We start from the raw sequence: 22,785 nt of genomic DNA on the forward strand, positions 1-22,785 counted from the left end.
ACTTTGAGAGGTTACATAAAATATTCACATTGTCATACATGAATTCAACAGAAAATAACAATCAGTCATTGGATATGCTACATAATCGTAACACCGTAGTAACACTCGATCACCTGCAGCCAGTATATTTTCCTTTACTCTGCTGTCTTCACTGCTCTTATGCCTCAGCCCAAACTTAGTAGAGACTTCTTGAGCTAGCTTCTAGGCCTCTCTTAAATCTTCCCTTAGTATTTGTACATACTATAGATGAGTTTCTCCAGTGTAAAAGGCATCAATTACTCCAAATCATATGTCCACTCACAGATATGCTTCTGTCCCAAACATAATATGATATGGAGAGTATTCTGTAGACTCATTCTTAGTACAATTGTGTGCGTGTACCAATTAAGTGATATGATCAAGGTGCCCATCATATTGAGAAGTGCTCGATTAAACCTCTCTGTCTGTGGGTCTCCTAGTGGGTGGAAAGGTGTGATTCTCGACTTGTGTAACCCACACAACTCACATAGCTCTCTTATTAATCTACTTTTAAAGTCTCTGCCTTGATCGGATTGTATTCTGGCTGGGAGTCCATAGTGCACAAAGAACTTTTCTCACAAGATCTTTGCTACTGTGGTGGCTCTCTGGTCTCTAGCTGGATACATCTGAGCATACTGGGTGAAGTGATCAGTCACCACTAGTATGCTGGTTGTATTACTCGGGTCAGGATCTACTGATAAAAAGTTGATGCACACCAGCTCTAACGGTCCATCACTAGATATGTTCTTTAAAGGTGCAGCTCTTTCAGGCATAGTCTTTCTCAATATACATGTTCCACACATTTTGAAGTACTTATCTACTTCTGACTCCACCTTCGGCCAATAGAACTGATCAGTAATGAGTCCATTTTTTTGTTAATGCCTAAATGACCATGCTAATCATGCAAATGCATACAACACAGTTCCCCGATGCTTCTTATGTAGAACTAGTTGTCTTCTTAGCCTACCATCTCTAAGTGTGGTTTATCTATACAGGAGTCAATGCCTTACTGTCAAACAATCTCTTTGTCTGCGTAGTAATACAGCTTCTTCTGTCTTTAAGGCCTTAGACCCCAATCATTCATGATTTTTCACCATCCATCGCACAGCTATAATAGAGGCATCTTCTTGTTGATAAACCTTCAATTGTTGTCTACTAAACCTCTGCAAGTCTCCAAGCTCCAGTTTACTGAGCCAATAATACAGTTTTGGCAGTACTGCTTCAGTGCCCCCTAAGGCTGTAACACATTCACTCACTGGCGACACCCCTACTCTTTCTTTCTGACACATACCCCGAACTTTGGGTGCAGGTTATACACCACCAAGATTGCCAACCACCTATGTCCAGTGGCATCAAGTTTCGCCGTGGTCTGTATATATTTTAAGGGGTTATTATCCATATGAACTTCGAATGTGGCTCCATACAGGTAGTCATGCAGATAATCCACAATAGCCCATTTCAATGCCAAAAATTCTAATTTGTGCACATGAGGATTTCTCTCGCTGTATGACAGCCCTTGTCTTACATAAGAGATGGGTCTCAGTTTGCCTTCCTGCTCTTCATACAGTACTCCTCCAAGTCTTTAGAAGGACGCATCTATATGTAGGATGTAGGGTAGTTCTGGGTTCGCAGAAGCTAGCACTGGAGACTGAGTGAGACTTTTCTCTTGAATGCATACTCAAATTCTTCCGTCCATCTCTCCCCTATAAGATCATTGACACGTAGATATGGTCCATTCTTCGGATCTTTTGTTTGCCTTCTTGTCTTTCGACAGTTCTGTAAGTGGTTTAGCCAACTTAGAATACCAAGGAACGAACTTTCAATCGTATCCACAGAACCCCAAGAAAGATTGCAACTCTCAACTTGGTAGTCCGAGGTCACTCAGTCACAGCTTCAACCTTGGTGGGATCTATGCAATTCCTTCTCTGCTGACAATGTGACCTACATATTTTACTTGTTTCTGGCACAACTTGCATTTGTCTACCAAAAACTTCAGCCCCGTCTCTCAATTGATTGAGTAGTTTAAGCAGCCTATCATTGTGTTCTTTCAACATTTTGCCAAACACTATCAAGTCATCAAGATACATGATCACTTTGCAAAAATTCATATCTCCTACTGTCTAGTCTATGCACCTTTGGAATGTAGCTGGGGCTCCCGACACCCCCTGCGGCATCCTTTTGAATTGGTTAAACTATTCTGGGCATATGAAGGACATTTTCTCAGCATCTTCGAGGCTGATAGGGATATGTACCTGTTCCGCAAATCCAACACCGAGAACCACTTGCTCCCTTAAAGGCAGTCCAGAGCTTCATCAATCCGGGGTACCGTGTATTGATCAGGCACTGTTCTTTAATTCAGAGTTTGGTAGTCTATACACATTCAAATATCCCCACTCTTTTTCCTGGAGTTAGTCGTCTGGACCTTTCTCTAAACGATTTCTCATCATTAAGTCGAATTTTATGGTGTACTCTTTTTGTTAGTCCCATTATCCGATGAAGAGTACCTCTCTCCTCTTCACCGCTTCAACATCTCTTTCACAAGGTTCTCCACCTCATGTTGATCAGCAATCAAACCCTCGAAACAGAGCTGTAAACCATCCAACACTCTAACCGTACTAGCCTCTTCAATCTCTCTCTTTTTGTAAGCTGCCAGACACACTGGATGGATAGTTAAGGTGTTTTGATACTCCCTCCAACCTCCAGGTGAAAGGTATGTTCCCCAGAGTGTTTACACTGGCTTTCATCCTGGCCCAGTTTGGGGCTTTTCTGGTCTCCCTCCTCGTTTTCCCGACGGTAGATGAGCATGTTTTGCTCTCCTTGGTAGAGCACTGGACACTGACCTACCTTTTAACTATGTGTACCTCTCGGTTACAATCAAAACATCTCTGAGGAGCTCTTCCTCTCATGGGTTAATGGGCATGTGGAGTAGTCATTAGCTTTGGAGTTTCTTTGGCAAGTTGTAAAGCTATCAAACGGTCTATTTGCTCGTTTTACGCATGAAGGAATTTTAATTAACTCCTGCTCTCGCACACTGGACTCAGGCTTTAAACTGACCGCTTTCACTTTTTTTTGTCACCCGATCTCTGGTTTCTATTTAAGGTTCTTCCTCTTTGGTTGAAAGTGGGTGCAATCTTTCCCGCATGACTACCTCTCAGTTTCAAAGTGACTAGGTCCAAAGACAATGCTCCCCTTAGTACCTGTTTCAGGTAACTCTCATCCACTTCTTCTAAAGTTAGCCACAATAGGATAGATCAGTTTGTCCAGCTGGTATATAGACAATTTCTCTTCCCCAGACTCTTGGCATGTATTCTTCAATTGATATATTAAGTCAGTAGCATCTTTAGATGTGCCCGATTCTCTCTTCAGCGCACAAACATAGTGCTGTAGCCAATGGATCATTTCAACGAACAGCCTGTACAATTTCCATTGCAGGGCCCAGTAAACTTTCCATTACCCTCTGCTTCTTATTGACCTCAGAACAGTGCCATTCCTCTAGATCAGTGTTTCCCAACCCTAGTACTCAAGTACCCCTAACAGTGTATGTTTTCCATATCTCTTTGCTGGAGCACAGGTGTAATCATTACTGACTGACACATTTTGAAAGATCCATAGATGGTATAAGTATATCACTGGTCACATGGAAAACCTGCACTGTTAGGGGTACTTGAGGACTAGGGTTGGAAAACACTGCCCTAAATATAACATTGCAAAGTTTTTCAAAGTCTCATATGAATCTTCTCCAGCTGGGACAGGCAGATTTCCTGAGAAGAGTCAACCTTCTGTAATCACCATCCTGTTGAGACTTCCCTAACTGTTCAGCTAGCTTGTCCATTGCAGCTAGAAACAATTGACTTTGGGCATCTGGGGGTTGTACACCCGAGTGACGTTCCTCCTGATCACTGGAACTCAGGTCTGGTGCGACTCTTTCTTCTTCACTGGGTCTGAGAAGTAGTATCACACTCCAACGTCGCCCTTCTCAGATGGCGGCAGGAAGTAATTCTCTGTCTAACTTGCTTTGCACCTCCAGTAGCACAGTGTGTGCTAAACTCTGTGCATCACCTCACCTGTCTATTACTTTCCGCCTCGGCATGCATGTTCGTTCAACAGCCATCTTGAAACTTCTTCATCTGTGATGTCAGATAATTCACCAGTCAGTGTGAAGCAACTATCTCTATCTCTTGATAATTGTTCACACCACCGGAATACATCTTAATGTGACAATCTCGCCATGACGCTGTTTTCTTTTCTGTAGGCAACTCTGAGATTGGACTTGATCTCAGCAGTGTCTCCAAATGTAGCACCCCCTTTCCCGTAGATCAGCCGAGTGTCTATGTAAAGTGAATTGTGACCTGTGGTGTTTCCTTTACTTCTATTCTCAGTTAGCGCTGTGCCTCCACCTTGGTCTGAGTGCAGTAGGCTCTGCATTGGGTAGTGTTCTGGACAAGCAACACCAGAGGGAGACCAAGAAAACCTCTGTCCCCTTCTAACATAGCCACAGGCACACACAGAAAGAGACAGCAATAAGCAAATTGGTCTTTGAAAGCACGCCGGCACTTTTATTGATTGGGCGAGTGCTCTCAGAGGATTTTCATGTCTAATTAGACTATATATATATGCCAAAATAGAATATCTCTTATATAAACTGTATTTTAAAAATATCCCTTTAAAACAGGTGAAATATAGTGAATGTACAAGAATGCAATGCAATACCTTAACCTTTCTTACCTTAGCCAAGAGGTACCTTACTTGCAATTATTCTCCAAATGTAATAATGTCTAGCAATAGTACATTCTAAACTCAACACATATCCACTAACTTAACATGTTATACATCTATATATGCATATTTAGCACTAAAATGCAGTTAAGTGGTCTTATAAGGAAATTAATGACAAGCAAATGTCTCTGAACTTCTCTATCCCAGATACAGCAGATTACGGTAGTAAAGGCTCCAGAATAAAGTCGCTGGTGTCAGTTTTCTTAGCTTTGTTAAACATAAATCTCTTTTAGTGGTGACAATCTGTAATATCCCTCACTTTTCTGATAAGCACAACCTTTATTCTGTCTTTATTCCACCAGAATATGACTTGAAGAAATTAAGCGTGTACACACTTTTCTCCTTGTCTCATCCTACACAGACCTACACAGGCCCAGTCCTGCAGTGTACTTCCTATATAATATATATATGTATATATATATATATATATATATATATATATATATATATATATATATATGTATAAGTATACATATATAAATGCATATGTGTGTGTATATATATATATATATATATATATATATATATATATATATATATATATATATATAAAATAGAATTGTTTGGGAGGCTGGAACATTGGAACAATAGGCCACAGAAAGACAGTACATATGAGCCTAGGGGCCCGTAATAGTTGTTAAAATGAAAAATTACATGGAATTTAGACCCTGGATGCAGTATTCTTAAAAGAGTATGGTATGGAATTCAATTTCAAGAGTAATTTATATATGTGTCAGAAATTTTAGAATACAGATACTGGATTGTTGACATTGACATGTGCAATGAACCAGCTAGATCCTAAGCTTTGTATGGAATAACAACAGATGTGAGATAAGATATATAGAAAGCTTTGTTTGGCTTAATTTTGCCTGAAGGTTATAATGGGCCTATTACCATACATGCCAACTCTCCCGGAATATCCGGGAAACTCCCGAATTCTGGGTAGGTCTCCCTGAATCCCGGGAGAGCTGCCCACTTCATTAAATTAGAGCCGGCATGTACGGGCGGAGAGGGCGTCATTTTGGTCCCACCCCCAGTGATGTAATGCTTGTTTGGGGTCTTTTTACCACTGTAAAAAGACCCAAAACTGGCATTACGTCACTGGGGCGTCGCCAAAATGATGCTATTCATGAAGCCCCGCCCCCTCCGCCCATACATCCCTCGTGCCCTCCAGGAACTCCCGGACCCGGCCAACATAAGGTTGGCAAGTATGCCTATTACATACTTTTATTCTAATACACTGCCATATATTAATTTATTGGTGTCTATGTCAATTTAATTATATTCCACAATATGTACGTGCTGACCGTTTTAATTATGGGACACATTCAATATATGTAAAGACCTATGACTGGTAAAGTGTAGCTAAGGGGCCGTATCCAAGTCCAAAATGGATTGTAGGAATGACAGATGGAACACTATTTAAATAAACAGGATGTGAGGGAATCTCTAGCTCTGATGAAGCCATAATAGTGAAACGCATTGGTTAGAAGCAGATTCCATATACACTGTCCTGGATTGAAAACTGTACAAAGATACGAGGAGTAGGATCCTGTGAGTACAATCTATTCACTGTGGAACACAAGAGACAGCGTGCGTTCTACATGCTGAAGACAAATACTGGAAGTTCGGCTTTTTACAGGAAGTCCATTGGATAGTTACAAGCCCGTAGTGCTCCACAACTATCAGTGACAGGATTCAGCGCACAGTGTCCCTGACTGTCCGGAGTGACCCTACGCTACAGAAAACATATACCAAGGACATTATTAGGATTATCTTTTTAAAATGCATGCACTAATTAGACTTTTTCATCTAGCAATAAACTTGCATGATTAGAATTCTCACACACCACTGACGAGTGTGTGTGTGTGTGTGTGTGTGTGTGTGTGTGTGTGGATAAGATATACAACTGATAAGTCTGAACTGGGCTACAAAATACAGGCTTATATGTTAAGACAAGTTGGTATTTTAAACAAGAAACTATTTGATGTGACTGGACCTTAATTGCAGGGTATTTTGAGAATCCGGTCATTGGTCTATACTAGAGATGGTCACTGACCCCTGTGTTTTGGTTTTGGTTTTGGATCTGTATTACCTTCGTGTTTTGGTTTTGGTTTTGTTTTGCAATTTGTTAAAAAAGTAAAATTTTTTGGGGCTAAAATAACTTATTGTAGGTATTGTTTTGTACCTACATTATTATTAACCTCACTAACACTAATTTCCAGTCATTTCCATTCAATTTTGACCACCTCATAGGTCACAATATGATTTTCATACATTTTCAAAGAAAAATTTCTGCAGTTCTTGCCAGTGATAAGAAAAAGGCCATTGTCATGCCTGGGCATAAGACCAAAAATCCACCTCTTATGTGTGGAATTATTTTTACACAAATCCTGACAACAGTTGTCTAGCCATTTGTAGTGTTTTTAAAGCCACACTCAGTAGAGGTAGGGACCTTAACCATCTAGGATCCTCGTCCATGTTACGTCATTTTTCAGCGAGTTCATGGAAAGCTGTTGGGAAAATCAGAAACTTAGGTTAAAAAAAATAAGAACAAGCAGTCCAGCATCATCTACCTCCCTTCTCTCATCTAGATCCCAGCACCTGCAATCTACAGCCCCAACACCTTCATCAACAATATCCACAGAAGCAACAATTGACTGTTGAAACATGGCTAATCCTGCTTGGACTCTCCTGAGGATATGTCATTTCTGATAACGACACCAATATTGTTCAAGCATTACAGCGGGTGGAATTCCATCACATTTCCTGTTTTGCTCACACAATCAACTTGGTGTTACAGAAATTTTTAAAAATGACATGTAGGAGATGCTGTTTGTGTCACGAAAAATTTAGGGTCATTTCCTGGTTTCTGCAACAGCATGTAGGAGAATGCAGCAACTGTAAGAAGACTAGCATTTGAGTGGAATGTACTTTAGTCCAGCGAAGTAGTCACCTGTGAAGCGAGTGCAGACACAGTTAGCTTGAGTCAAGTGATTGCCTTAATAATACATTTTGACAAGGAGCGACAGAAATTTAACGGATTAAATAAAACAAAGTAAATGTGCTAACTATATTTTAATTGTAGATTAAATACTTAATTTGCTTCGCCATGATTCAAGAGCTATCAATATCTTGTAATGATGTTTTCTCCTTCAGTTTCTGTGGCAACTGCTTGTTGGAAAAAAAGTTGCTTTCCCAAGACACCCAGTGGTGATGCAGATGAGTCCGCACAACATTTTGATATTCGCTCTGCTGTAAAAGAATTGGCCAAAAATCGTGACAGCTCTGCCATAAAATGAACTACTAATTCCATTTTGAAGGCCATTATCGGCAATTACATCATAGTACACAGACTTCTATGATAGTGGATTCCAGTGGGGATGAATTAGTATTGTTTAAGGAAGATTAGCACTGAACCCTGCCACCTCTCCTGTTTCTGAGTGAGCTATGGTACAATAAAATGTAATTGCAGATTTAGACCAAGACTGTCAGCCCTATTATTTCTATTTCAGCAATTACAATTAGCAATGGAGCAATGGAGCTCTTCTCTTTGGGTGTTACCTATTGAACGCAAATTCTACAGACAAGCCTGCTTGTCTTCCTCTTCATCAGTGACTCTTAGCAATTAAGCACTCGTCTTTGGGTGTATATTACACCCAAACCTTATTAGTGCAAATTAGGAAAAATACAGTTTAATCCCTGCTAGGCCCTCCACCATCCTTTGCATGTTAATAGTAGGATTGGTTGGAGTTATGGGCAATGTCACACATTTTTGGGTCAAATCTTTCAAACCAGCCCAGATGTCAAACTGTTGTGGTCTGCTTCTGCTTGTGTTTGGAAAGTGCAAATTGGTGCCAGAACCTCACGTGCCAGAACTGCTGCAACTGGTGCTACACTGCTGCCACTGGTGCAGGACTTACATAATCAACCGCATCCTTTTCAGTGCCCTCGTCGGCTACCCAAATCTCCCCCTCATCCTCTTCTAATTCCAAAGTGTCATCCTCACTTGGTGTATCACCGGCTACACTCGGGCTGTTCAGGCACACATCAGCAGAAATGCCGAAAGGGCCCTTCTTTCTGGGTACACTATCAGAATGGTCACGATTACACATACCACTCGTGGATGGACTCTCCTCGGGGATTGTTGTAATTTCTGTTTCTGAGCATACATTTTCCTCTAATGCCTTACTGTTTCCTTGCAGCTCGGCTTTCACACGTAACAGTACTTGTGCACCACTTTTGGAAATTTGCAAATTACTTGGTTTTGCTAGCTCACGAGTGACCTTACAAGAAGAAGGCTCAGTAACATATTTCGATCTGGCAGTAATAGAGAAAGGCGAAGGCCTCATTCTTTTTTTGCCACTGTGTGTGTAGAATGGCATGTTGTCAAAAAAATTTTTTTCGCCATTTAACTTTTCATCACCTGCAGCTCTTTTTCTCTTCAACAAGGTTACATTTTCTATTTTTTGGTCTTTTTTCCCTGACTTAAAAAGACTATGTACTTTTATATAGGCTTTACCAGATGATGTACAGGGAAGACTACCATCAGGACTGGTGCCAGCACCTGCTTGCTGATCCTGCTCATATGTGGACTGCTTTGAATCCATTTTAATGAGCCCAAAGCACTTGTAGTGCAAAATATTAAATGGATAGTGCTGCTAGATAAGACTTTCAACACCAGAAAAATTGTTGTTTCACACTGGGGAATATGGGACACCCCAAAGCACTTGTAGTGCAAAATATTCAATAGATAGTGCTGCTAGATAAGACTTTCAACACTAGAAAAATTGTTGTTTCACACTGGGGAATATGGGACACCCCAAAGCACTTGTAGTGCAAAATATGAAATATATAGCGCTGCTAGATAAAAGTTTCAGCACCAGAAAAATTGTTGTTTCACACTGGGGAATATGGGACTCCCCAAAGCACTTGTAGTGTAAAATATTCAATAGATAGTGCTGCTAGATAAAACTTTCAGCACCAGAAAATTGTTGTTTCACACTGGGGAGTATGTGACACCCCAAAGCACTTGTAGTGCAAAATATTCAATGGATAGTGCTGCTAGATAATACTTTCTGCAGCCAGAAAAAATGTGGTTTCACACTGGGGAATATGGGACACCCCAAAGCACTTGTAGTGCAAAATTTAAATAGATAGTGCTGCTAGATAATACTTTCAACACCAGAAAAATTGTGGTTTCACACTGGGGAATATGGGAAACCCCAAAGCACTTGTAGTGCAAAATATTCAATAGATAGATATTTATTTTTCTGATAGGCCAGCAGCTGCGTGGATGGCAAGCAGAGGGAAGCACCTCTCAGGTTTGGCGCTGTCCCCCGCCTTGCTGCCGGCACTGGGAGGGGGGGGGGCTGGCTACTGCTGGGCCCTAGGCAGGTGCTTAGGTTGCCTAGCAGTAAATCCGGCCCTGATATGTACATAACTGTAATCTGCAGAATAAAAGTTCAGTGTGTATTTTCATGCTTATATTCAATAAAATTGTATATGAATAGTGCTAATAAAAGTGGCGATGCAGATAACTGGTGCAGTGTTTCCAATGGGTGTGGCTCTTCTATTGAGGTTTGGGTTTTTTGGGGTCTATTTTCTTGACTGTGGTATTTATGTTGATCACGCGTTTCTACAGGAAAATATGGTACTCCAGTACAGAGCTCCGCACTGCTGACCCTGCACAGAGATAGAACTTCTGCTTTACACACACACACACACACACACACACACACACAAGGGAACCAGATCTGAGGACTGAGGGGAACATAGAATGCTCAGTCATGTCCACTGGTGTAGAAAGTAAGCAACAGTAAAGGAGGAATTGGGTAGTGGAGGGCGGAATGTTAGAGGGTAATATAAATAATACATATCCCCCTGTTCTCCTCCTCATTGACCAATGAATGCAAACCAGACAAGTGGGTGTGCTTGATTGTAATCAGTTGCTTTTTCGGCTACTCCCATGAAAGAACATTGCAGTAAAATATTGGATTACAATTGGGAGACTGCCGAAAATCAGGCACCTGCTGCACCTCACTTCCTTCCCAATACACTTACAGCACCATGGAAAATCTGAAACCAGCCCATCTGGCATTAAAAAATATTAAGATTATTTTTTCATGTAATGGGGCCAAGAGCTACAGTGGCCTTGTTAAGAGGTGTCAATTTCTTTGCCCTCCCCAAATGTTGTTGGGGATAAGTTACTGTGTACTTGTTGAATGGTCACCAAGATCCCTGATAATATGCAGGTCTCCACCCTTCACAAAAAGAATATACATTAAGAAAAATACCAAATATATATTAATTAAGGGATCAGTGAGATCCTGATAGCATACAATGCATCAAAAGCAATTCTTAGAAAAAAATTCAAAAAAACATTTTTTACAAAGTAAGCAACACTACATTTGTTCTCTTTTTGACATGAATCACAATGGGGTTCCACCATTCATAAGGAACGTCCTTTTTGGTAAGTTGCGTAACAGGAGCAATTATTCCACAAGAGTTTCTTATGAATTTCCAGTAGAAATTAGCAAAGCCAATAAACCGATGTACTTCTTTTTCATCCTTAGGTATTTAAATAGGCAAATTATATATTCTAAGAATTGGATTTGAGCTTGTTCAAATTCACATTTTTCCAATTTAATATACAGTTGGTTTTTCCAAAGCCTTCCAACTACACCAGCAGGAGAAGTATAATGGCAAATTAAACTTTTTTTAGTATTCATCTACAAATTCCCGCAGGACTTTTAACTCTGGTTTGAACAAAGAATAAAGCCTCTGAAAAGATATTGATGATCCCTGTAACAGTTCAATAGGTCAGTCATAGAGGTGAAGGAGAGGTAATATACCTACATTCTTTTTATCACAGACACCCCAAAATTCTCTGTATTGCAGTGGCAATTTTTTCAAAACTTGACCTGCTTGACTTCAGATACCAAAGTTAAAGAAAGGCAGTTTAATTTACAATGCTCAGAGGAGAAGGATAAAGTGTGAGTATTCCAGTTGACAGAAGGATTATGAGTACACAACCAGGGGATTCCCAAAATTATTGGAAATTTAGGAAGCAATCAAATGAAAAGTTATCGTTTCATGATTTCCTGGTTCAATAGTAATTTGGAGATTGAGTTACTGGCCCAGGAGACAAGGGTGATCCATCTGTAGTCTCCAAATTCACAGGAGCATGTTTGCTCCTTGACACAATATGGTTTTCCTGTGCAAAGGCAATAGCCATGAATTTGCCACCAGCACAAGAATCGACCATTGCCAGACTGTCCATTAGAAGAGAGCTAGAAGAAAGTGTTATTGGGAGAACAAAATAGCAGAGGGTCTTCTTTTCTGAGAGCCTGGGAATTTAATGCTTGTGAGATGGAATTTAATTGACTAGACTTGGCCTGGAATCTACTACTCTAAAGTCTGTCATAGCAATCATGTGACAAATCTTATTTGGGCAACTGAATGTCCTTGACCACCACAATACAAACAAAGATTCTCATCATGACATCTTTGTTTTCATTAAAGCTGAGTGGTTTCCTAATAACATCAATTTGAATTGGTTCAGGTGAGACATTAGGACCGTCTAATGGTGGGGCCTTGAATGCTTTAGGATTATAAAACTGATGAATATTATTGCCCACTCCAAAATCTCTTAATCTCTCATTTCTCCTCTTACATACTGTAGTTTTTGCCCAATCCAAATGCAGAGTTGAATAATTGTGTCCAGATAATCAGGGTTGTCCATTTTGGCCAATTCATCTTTTACTTGCTCAGAAAGACTACAACAGAATTGGCTTTTTTGTGGAGAAACATTCCACTGGGTGTCTGCAATTAAACATCGGAATTCAGCAGTATACTCAGCCACAGAGCGTTTTCTTTTGCGCAGTCCATGGAGTTTAGCTTCACCAGTGGCACATCAATTAGGATCATAAAAATCTTGACCCATAGCAGAAGTATGAGAGTCCATATCTTGCAGGATATTGCTGTCCTGCTCAAGATAAAGAGACATCCAGGCAAGTGCTTCCCCAGTCAAAAGATTAATTATGAAGAAGATCTTCATGTTATTATTGAACAGTGCATGTTGCATCTGAAAATAGATGTGGCACTGATTAAGGAAACCTATGTATAAGCAATGATCACCACTGAATTTTGAAGGCAATAGTGGACACGAAATTTGTGCAGCAACAGCATCATTATTTTTTAAATCTTCCTGCAATTTAGCTACTTCTTCTTGCTGAGTGTTAAGAAGGGTTTCTAGTTCCCTGATCTTGTTCTCATAAATGCAAGAGAACTCTTGCAACTTTTATTTGTTATTTATCAGTTCCTCCTGCTGATTTTTTGACCAGATAATTTTGCAAAGGTCCGGAAACTGAATTGGACTCCAGTGGCAAGAAGAAAGGCATGTCACTAGAGCAGGGGTCAGGGAACTTTTTTACCTTTTGCCCCAAAATATGTTTAGATATGCCGACGTTACCCCCTTGATTTGAAAGGAAGGAAATCATATATTATTAATTATTGGAATTCAAAATTTTATTGAATCTATTCAAAATTTCTTTGAAAGCTTTAACTTCAAAACTTCAGGTTTTGGAGAAATGATGTTGCTTCATTTTTGATATGAGAGCATCAATATTGGGGACATTTTGATGTCAGAGCAATTTGGATACAGTCTTCAGTGTCCAATCGGTTTTTTCTGCTTTGTTTTTATGTTCGTTAGAGTGGAAAATCCTTGTTCGCAAAGGTAGGTTGTTGCAAAAGGCAGCAACTTATTGACTGCCTCCTCATGTGCTATTTTGAATGTCTTTGCAGCTGTTGACATCCAAAATGCAAATGCAATACGTTCTTCATTATTGCATCGAAGCTCAAGAAGTGCCTCTGCCAACCCTTGAGGCTCTTCTGGTACAACAGCAATTTCACATTTAAAGGGGTCTACAATCCAACTGACAGCATGTGAATCGGCAGCATTACCCGCAGGAATTTCATTTTTACCCCATTTGGGGTAATTTACCCCTGTTCCCTGTCCAATGCACTAGAGGATAGTATAAAAAAGAATAGTCAATGGCAGCCAGGTTTTGGCACAGTGTGAAGCAAATAATGTTCAGACAGAGGCATAGTTGAAGACAATCCAAGGTCAGTATACGAATAATGGATAACTGGAGGCAGAATGCAGTAACAGGAATTAGATTACTGGCAAGGTACCGGAAAGGCTTATATAGAAAGTCAGAGGGTGGAGCTAGAATGTGCTGGAACATCAGAAGAACAGTAAAATTGAGTTAGTAAACAGAATAAAGGCATAGAGCTGCCCAGCATCCAGAATAGCTCAATCAGGAGAGCAGCAGTCTTCAGAGGCAAAAACTCTGAGCTTAAATCCTGATTGTATGTTTACACTGGCATAGTTAACCACAAAGATTCCAGTTCCATTCTGGTTTTCATTTACCTTTCTGACTGTTGCTTATCAGTTGACTATTACAGGTATGTAGAAGGTCCAAGGAGTTGGGTGATCCAGATGTGGTAGCTTTTATTCATAAAGTACCATAATTTTGCATTGCACTGTACATTGATGGCATCATGATACAAACAAATGACAGAGAATGACATGAAAATAAAGGTAAAGATGCCCTGCCCAAATGAGCTAACAATCTAAAAGGTGTGTGGTATACTTGATACAAAAGGTAGCAGGGTAACACTGTTGTCGGTAATATATTTCATAAATGCAGGCACTGTGCTAGTTTGTGGAAGATGACAATTACTGGTACAAAGCTACTTTGGGCAGCACGGTAGCTAAGTGTATAGCACTTCGGCCTTACAGCACTGGGGTCATGAGTTCAATTCCCCACCATGGCCTTATCTGTGAGTAGTTTGTATGTTCTCCCTGTGTTTGCGTGGGTTTCCTCCGGGTGCTCTGGTTACCGCCCACACTCCAAAAAACATACTGGTAGGTTAATTGGCTGCTAAAAAATTGACCCTAGTCTGTGTGTGTCTGTGTGTCTGTGTGTGTGTGTGTGTGTGTGTGTGTGTGTGTGTGTTACGGAATTTAGACTGTAAGCCCCAATGGGGCAGGGACTGATGTGAGTTCTCTGTACAACGCTGCGGAATTAGTGGTGTTATATAAATAAATGATAATAATAATAATAATAATAATAATAATAGTGTCTGGCTCTGGGCAGTTGGTGGATAAAGACAATGATTTAGTTCCTGACTCCAGGCAATATAATAATTACAGGCACTGTGCTACTTCCTGCCCCCAAGCAATTGGTGATTACATGCATTGTGCTAGTTCCTGTCTCTGAGAAATTGGTAATTACTGTCACTGTGCTAGCTCATTGTTCTAGGGAGATGGTTGACACAGACCAAGAACAAGCACCTTTAACCTAGATGCACTGCTATATATGTGTGTAACCCTGTCTGCAGCCTGTACCATTAGACTTCCCAGGACCTCACCTGTCCTTCCTATGCATGAAAAGTGTAACAAATAACCCTTTGTCACATATCCCTCCCCTTACCGTTGCCAACCTCGGTGATCCGAATACACGGAGAGCGCATCTCTGTAAGGGAGAACACCTGCATTTTTATGTAGCCTACCTGGACTGTTTTCTATTCTATTTAACTGTGGTTTGGTTAAACCTTGTACAACTACACATCTCAAATACTTGACATCTTAAATGAACACCTGCAGTGTCCTCTCACCCATGTCTATCATTGCACAAGTGGAAACCTTGTCTTCTCTGTCATGGCCTCCCATCCTTACAGAAGGATGCTTATTAGCCCTTTCCAACTATGGCTATACTGTGAAAGTGGGATGCATTTTCTGGTAAACAGAACAAGCTTTACAGAACCTTTTTACAGCTATGTAAACTCCGGTTCAGTTAAACCTGCAAAGAGCTTATTCCGTAGTTCTATCTTCCCGTAAGTGTCTGACAACCACCTGACTGTGCGCAGCTTACAACACTAGGGGGTATATTTACTAAACTGCGGGTTTGAAAAATGGAGATGTTGCCTATCAGGGGCGGGCTGGGCCGGGGGGCAGGGGGGCATCGCTCCCCCGGGCCGCTCAATCTAACCGCTTTTTGGGCCGGCCGCGTCCCCCCGTGGATGCCATATTACTTGAATATTACCGGCGACCACATCACATGACACGCGATGCGGCCGCCTGTGCGACCACCCAGGCTGAAATCTGCCAGCCCGCGCCTGTTGCCTATAGCAACCAATCAAATGCTAGCTGTCATTTTGTAGAATGTACTAAATAAATGACAACTAGAATATGATTGGTTGCTATATGCAACATCTCCACTTTTTCAAACCCAAAGTTTATTAAATATACCCCTAAGGATACATGAACCTTTGAAACTACCAATTGTTCTACCTTTTCCTCCTTCACAGCAGCAATTCAAACCTACATTATCAGCTATTGTAAAGACATATTTTAAAGTCACATTTTTTATTTGGACACATACAATTTCAGCAGATGTAGCAGTCCTGGAAAATCAGATGAGTTTATACCCTCACTCGAAGGCACGGTAGGTTCCGCTGTATGGTTACCAGATCTGGGCAACCAAGGACACTTCTGCAATGGCTTGACCTCTTTAGCTGGCAGAGCATGACCCTTCTCATCTCCCTTAGCCTCAAGCTTGTCCATCAAAGTTGGATCTTCAGCCAGTGAATCAATTGCAGAGGTGTCCGGCTAGACTCACTCCTGGAGGATTTGGGATTCCCATTTTTGGACGCTCTCATCCTTAGTGTTTACTAAGTCCCCCAGAGAAGATGCCAACGCCACAGCTTGGTCACATTCCTCAGCATACCTATAAGAAAGAGTTTTTTCTTCATGGAGCTTCAAGGTCTTTTACAGACTCTCTTCACATGTGCATGTCTTGCGGAACTATGACAAGTGTTTGTTTCAAAACATTAATTTTTTGGTCTTTCTCTAATGCAGTTTCTTGCTGAACCATGACAAGTTTATGTTTCAAAACAGCAATTTCTTGTTTTTTCTCTGCTGGTTTCTTTATAAGAGCCAACACTCATTTTCCTCTTTCCTTCTATGACTCTTGCAACTCATCTTTCAAGGATTCAGAAACAACATTATGGATTTTTATCTTTTCATATTACTGTTGCTTTAAGTTCCTCATCTCTTCTTCATGCCAGTGGTTTTCTTTCTAAAAGCTTTCTACATGAGATCAAATTCTTTTGCGGTCACATAATCTGCTCCAGGTAATAACAGGTTTTCACAGAGAGCAAGAGGTTTTTCAACTTTATCTCCCACCTGCAAACTCCATTGAAGGTTTTTCAAATCTTCCTGTTGGGACTGAACTTCAAACACATGTGTCTGCAAACCTTCCTTTTGGCACATTTTATTCTTTTTCGTGTCCATCTTTAGCTGTAGTAAAGTCCAATTGCACTGGCAACAATTACTCTTTGTTCTATTGAAGCCTTTAAGCCACAAGCTTGACCTTCACAAACATTCAGCACTTTCCATGGGTAAATAGCATAAATTCTTTGCACGTTTGTTTTTTTGGACCACACCCAACTCACAACTTAGTGAACCAGCTTTTAAAACGTTTGCTTTCTTTGTAAACCAAGCAGCTGCTCCCCAGTTCACAGTTTTATTACTTGTTTTTGTCTCTCCACAATAAGACTTGCTTTATCTGCAACACAACAATCTCCTTACTGCAACTGACAGCTTTATTAGAGTTTGTTACTTGATAGTGGCATTCAACATGATTAACTCACCACCATTGCATCTGGTTGGTGGGTAGATAGTCGTGCTTTGGTTGACCTTTGTAATCCCACAATGACACCACTGGGATACTGACACCCAGTAGATATCAGAAACAATCAACTTCTTGCTAAATAAACAGTGCTTTTATTGTTCATATCATATATAAACTGCACATTTTCCATCAGGATGACACCAGGCAACCCCTTGCTGTGGAATGACTTGCTTGTTTCATAGCATAGATAGGCAATGATGAACAAAATCAAGTCATCAGGACCCGACCAGTCTTTATGGCATGAAACATATTATCAAGTCCCAACCTCTTCATAAATTGGGATTCGAGAGGGTTGGCTACTCTCCCAGGAGTCTGGGAGCACTCCCCGAAATTCATGAGTCTCTCGAACATCCCAGGACAGTAGTCAACTTAGGTCGCTTTTTAAAAAGTAACCTTAGCAAAATAAGTGATAACAGAACTTTGATTGTACTTCCTGTATTGAAATTCACTATAAGCTATTGTGATCTCAAACTGGCTTGGCTCAGAATAAGAAGTGAACACTTAGGGGGGAATTCAAATCACCTTGAGCAAAAATGTGCAGATATATATCTACCATAAGAATCAGCAGTGTTAAGGTTACTGTTTGTATTCAGAATACAGCACTATATTTTAATTTGAGGAAACCAAGTACAGCCCTGTATGGTTGCCAAGGGAACCCAGCTCAGCCCTGCTAGCATCTACCTAATAAAAGCAACCCAGGAGTGAGGAGAGAAAAATGAGAAGTGACAACTGCCTGGAGCTCCCACAACCAACTGAGGCACTAAGCAACCGTCTGTCTATCTTGCTTATATGAACCTAGCACAAGTTTATAAAAATTTTCATAATTCATTTACAGGTAAGTATATGTGAAGATACCTGGTACCTTTCTAAAAAGAAATACACCCCTGCTGAGGGTCCCTGTAGGGTCTTAGGATAATAATTTTGCTTCTATCGGCACAAAAATAACATCACTTGCATATTCTGAGTGTGCAATAAAGTACATGCTATAATACATGCTATGAGGATACAGCCAGACATGGTCTCAACTAATGTTGTGCCTTCAACCAACTTGGGCTGAGCTCTCATTTTATCAACAGGCTTAGCTGAAGTAGGTGTAGATGAACTGTGGAGGTATCTGTGCAACGAGCTGCTCTAACACAGCCCCTGCTAAGACCAAATCTAATAAATGGGATGGGCAAACAAATGAATTTCAGTCTCCATCCTTCGCTGTCTGAGCCAAGCACTTTTGGTTACACCAATACATTGCTTGCAAAACAAAGAGATGTTGAAAATTCTGAGTTTCTGGGGTCTGAAATATTTTTCATAAAGGTCTATGAGTTTAGGCAAATGACTAGGGAAAATGTTTGGTCAATTGTGTGATTTTATTGGAGTTTTACTCACTGACCCCTTTAAATTAAACAAACAAGAAAACAAATTGCTTACATTAATAATAGTAGTGGTATGCAGACATGTTGTATATCAGTGGAAAACAAACTCTCATGGCTATCTAAGTTGGATCATATATGGAAATGGAAAAGAAAGCTGGCAACTGTTAATAAATAATTTTGAGTTACTAGCTAAATAGTCAATATATTTAGGTAATATATTTAAAAATAATCTATTCTATATGGCTACTAGACTTTAAAGGGGTAAGAAAGCTCTAGATGGATTACAACATTTACCGCAAAACATGGGCAGGGGTCTGGATAACTGCAGAACAGATCAGTCCAAGGAGGTTGTCCCACAATTGGTTCAGTCACATGATCGGCTCACAATCTGCTTTGGAAAGGCCTTTTTTGAATAGTTAGGTCATGCTGATATCCAGTCCCCAGGCTACATCATGATGAATGTTGTGATGCAGTTTCCTACACCTTTAATTTATATTTGCAGTTGAGTAACAATCCAATCCATCACCTGGCCCCACAGAAATATTTATGAGGGGAAGCATGACGATGCTTCCATACTGCTCTTCTGTGCGTGAGGGGGAACTGGGGGATGCATACAGTTTTGTAACTGAAAGCCCAAACAGGGCTTCACTGCACAATGCACCAGCCCCCGTGCATAATCAGAAGATAGCAGCACCCCTTGCAATTTCAGTCATTCAGTCACTGTATATTTGTAATGCTTGGTATATTTTTTTGCATTTTGCTTAAGATCTTGTAGCCTTTCATGCTCTTTTTAACCTTATGATATTGCCTTTATTTATATACAAGTTGGATACATTTAGAGCTGCACTACTAGCTAAGAAAATATTTTATTAATATGCCACCACCCTAAATGAACTTTTATTTATATAAGTGTCATAATAATTTTATTCAGACAGCATAGTTGCAGACATTATAAAACTTCTTTCATTCAGAAAACATAAAGCAGAATTTTAACACCTGCCACAGACAGCGCAATATAAGAAATTAAATAAACAAGGTAACCTTCGATTTTTTTATTTTTTTTTTAAGAAATCACAGAACTCAATCTGTGTACGGAATTCCATTTGAGATCATACAAATGTAAAAAAAGCAAATCAGACACAATAGACATTTAACTGCAACACTAGCTACACGTCACAGAGTTTTGACTTTTGTGAATATTGATCTTTGTAACTACTGAATGTAACTTGTTTTTTCAACTTTTACAGTATTATAAGGGTACACAAATAAGTTTATTAATTTCAAAGATCCATTGTCAAATGTATATACATATGTATAAAATACTATATAAAATGTACTTGGTAATATGTAAAGGTTGTTTTAGCGTCTATTTTTATCCAATCTACAGATTCAACAAAATAGTCTGACGCCACCAACTAACCGGTAAGTAAAACTATCCTCAAACACAAAAATAAAATGCTATTAATGACATAAATGTGCAGGCAATACAACTTATTTAAAGGGACAGAACTATGGGGATCATTTAGAGTTGGATGCATTTGTGCACCGAACGTCACACAAGAAAAATCGTACTATTATTATATGGTTATGTCAGAGGCATCTCAAAATGCATTTAGCTCAAAAACAGTAGTATTTGCTCCAGATGTACAAGTATGTATACATACTCCCCACAATAACAGAGATGTGGCTTGATCATGTTAGTAATACTAAAGTCGCATTACCCTATTTGTACACAATATAACAATGTAATGAAGTATCATATACAAAAGAGAGAATAATATCTTGACAGTTACTAATAAATGCGAATTATAATATCCATATAAAATGTGATTAATACGTATTTTCAGCTGGGGGGGCAATAAGCAAACAGCAAATCAGAAATTGCTAGATATTGCTGCTGATGTCATCATCATGGAGTACCTTCACACCAGACCTCCAATACCCGCAAAAGACTCATTAGGGTCACATGTCCATGGGGCGTGCTACAATTACATGAACAGACCTTTACTGCACTTAACTTACAATTGCCCACCACCATTCCTCCTTTGCAGACGTAATGGGGCACAAATCTACCATTCGCACAAATTAGACGTCTTGTTACACATTCACAATAAGCAAATATCTATATGTAGACCACAAAAAGTTATGCATTACCAGCTCTAAAACAGCCCCTACAGTTTACCAAATGCGGAATTGCCATTTAAAGCTCCTAAATAATGCCAAAATAATCAATGTAAATTCTGTTCAGAGAATTTAAGACTAATAAATGACACTCCAAATGTCTTAACAATCTTTTGTTGTCAACTGTCACAATTATCTCTTGCAGTCATTTCCAACCAGTCCACATGAAAGTTCTTTATGATTTTGAAGCTAGAAATGACCGTGAACTGTCAGTGAAGAAAGGAGACAGTGTAAAGGTAAGAAATTATCTATGAAACTTTTGCAGCTCTATGAAAATAATTCTCGAATGCTGCAGATGAATTCCACTTTACTTCACCTTTGCATTATATTTGTGATTGATCAAAGGGATAAATGAATTTGGTTCTTTTTCATGATTTGAGTTATTTTGGAGACAGTTGAAACTAAATTCATAAGTCTGATTACTATTTAAATTCAACTGAGGAGCCTTGTTGACAGTTACTATGCACACTCATAATTACTGTTGCAAAGTAAAACGTTGTTATTCCTAATCCCCTCAAACACAGTGGAGTATTCAACCTCATAGTAAAACAAAGCAAAAGGTTAGACTGGATGTTACATAGTTACATAGAGCACAAGGGACGATTGGAGCGATTATTACTTTGTTTGTCAAACATATAATATGGGTTTGAAACCCAAATCATGGATTGGATGCAGCACTAATACAATTTTTATTTATATTTCATACATTTATTATTAATGTAATACATAAGTAATAATAAAATGCACATATAGTGCACCACAAAACTTGGCTTATAATTTGCTAAAGGGTTCAAATATTCATTCCAATTTTACCTTTGTATACATTAGGACAGACCAAAATAAGCATGCCTCTGATAAAGCAATGTGAATTGAATGTTTACATCAGATGTGTAACATCCTCATCATTTATTTATATAGCGCCAGCAACATCCGTAGTGCTTTACAATTGGGAACACACACAGTAAGAGTAACAATACTGGGTAAAACAGACAGAGGTAAGAGGGCCCTGCTTGCAAGTTTATAATCTATAGGACAATGGGAGTTTGATACATGAAGTTAAGTGCTACATATTGCATTTTGTCCAGCCAGTTTGCAAAGGTAAAAAGTAGAGATGTTCACTGACCCCCTGTGTTCTGGTTTTGGTTTTGGATCTGGATTAACTTTGTGTTTTGGTTTTGGCAAAACCGCCCTTGCATATTTTGGGTTTGGTTTTGGATCCCTATTTTTTTCTAAAATCCCTATTTTTTTTTATAAAATCACATAATTTTGCTCTTTTTTCCCCTACATTATTATTAACCTCAATAACATTAATTTCAAGTCATTTGCAGTCAATTTGGACCATCTCACAGGTCATAAATTATTTTCATACACTTTCAAACAAAGACTGCAGCGACCTGGCTGGATGCTAAGCGACAGAGCAATGACTCAAACAAATGGCAGTTCCTAGCACATCTAGGAAACATTGCCACACAGCAGTGTCAGGTGCAAGATGGAATTGTCCTTGGATCATGAATTCAGTTATGGTTCATTTGATCGCTCCAATCATTCCTTGGATAACTGTGGTAATTCTACAGCTAATATATGGCGATGAACGCTGACTTTCCCCCGGGATGCATGCTTTTGTTAGACCCAGACCAATTCAGGGTGCCAGACAATGCAATAGAAAGAGCCATTGTAATCAG

At 39.6% G+C, this 22,785-nt stretch overlaps 1 protein-coding gene across 4 annotated transcripts in view; it reads left to right on the forward strand.

The window, feature by feature from the left end:
• Positions 1 to 22,785, forward strand: part of EPS8L3 (EPS8 signaling adaptor L3) — a 91,392-nt gene that overhangs the window by 52,154 nt on the left and 16,453 nt on the right. For all 4 annotated transcript variants that reach the window (XM_075195939.1, XM_075195938.1, XM_075195941.1 and 1 more), the window contains 2 exons: positions 20,310 to 20,344; positions 21,249 to 21,339. In XM_075195939.1, the coding sequence (XP_075052040.1) occupies positions 20,310 to 20,344; positions 21,249 to 21,339 (126 nt within the window). The remainder of the gene's footprint in view (positions 1 to 20,309; positions 20,345 to 21,248; positions 21,340 to 22,785) is intronic.

This window comes from Mixophyes fleayi, chromosome 2, assembly GCF_038048845.1.
Source record: "Mixophyes fleayi isolate aMixFle1 chromosome 2, aMixFle1.hap1, whole genome shotgun sequence".
Classification (NCBI taxonomy): domain Eukaryota; kingdom Metazoa; phylum Chordata; class Amphibia; order Anura; family Limnodynastidae; genus Mixophyes; species Mixophyes fleayi.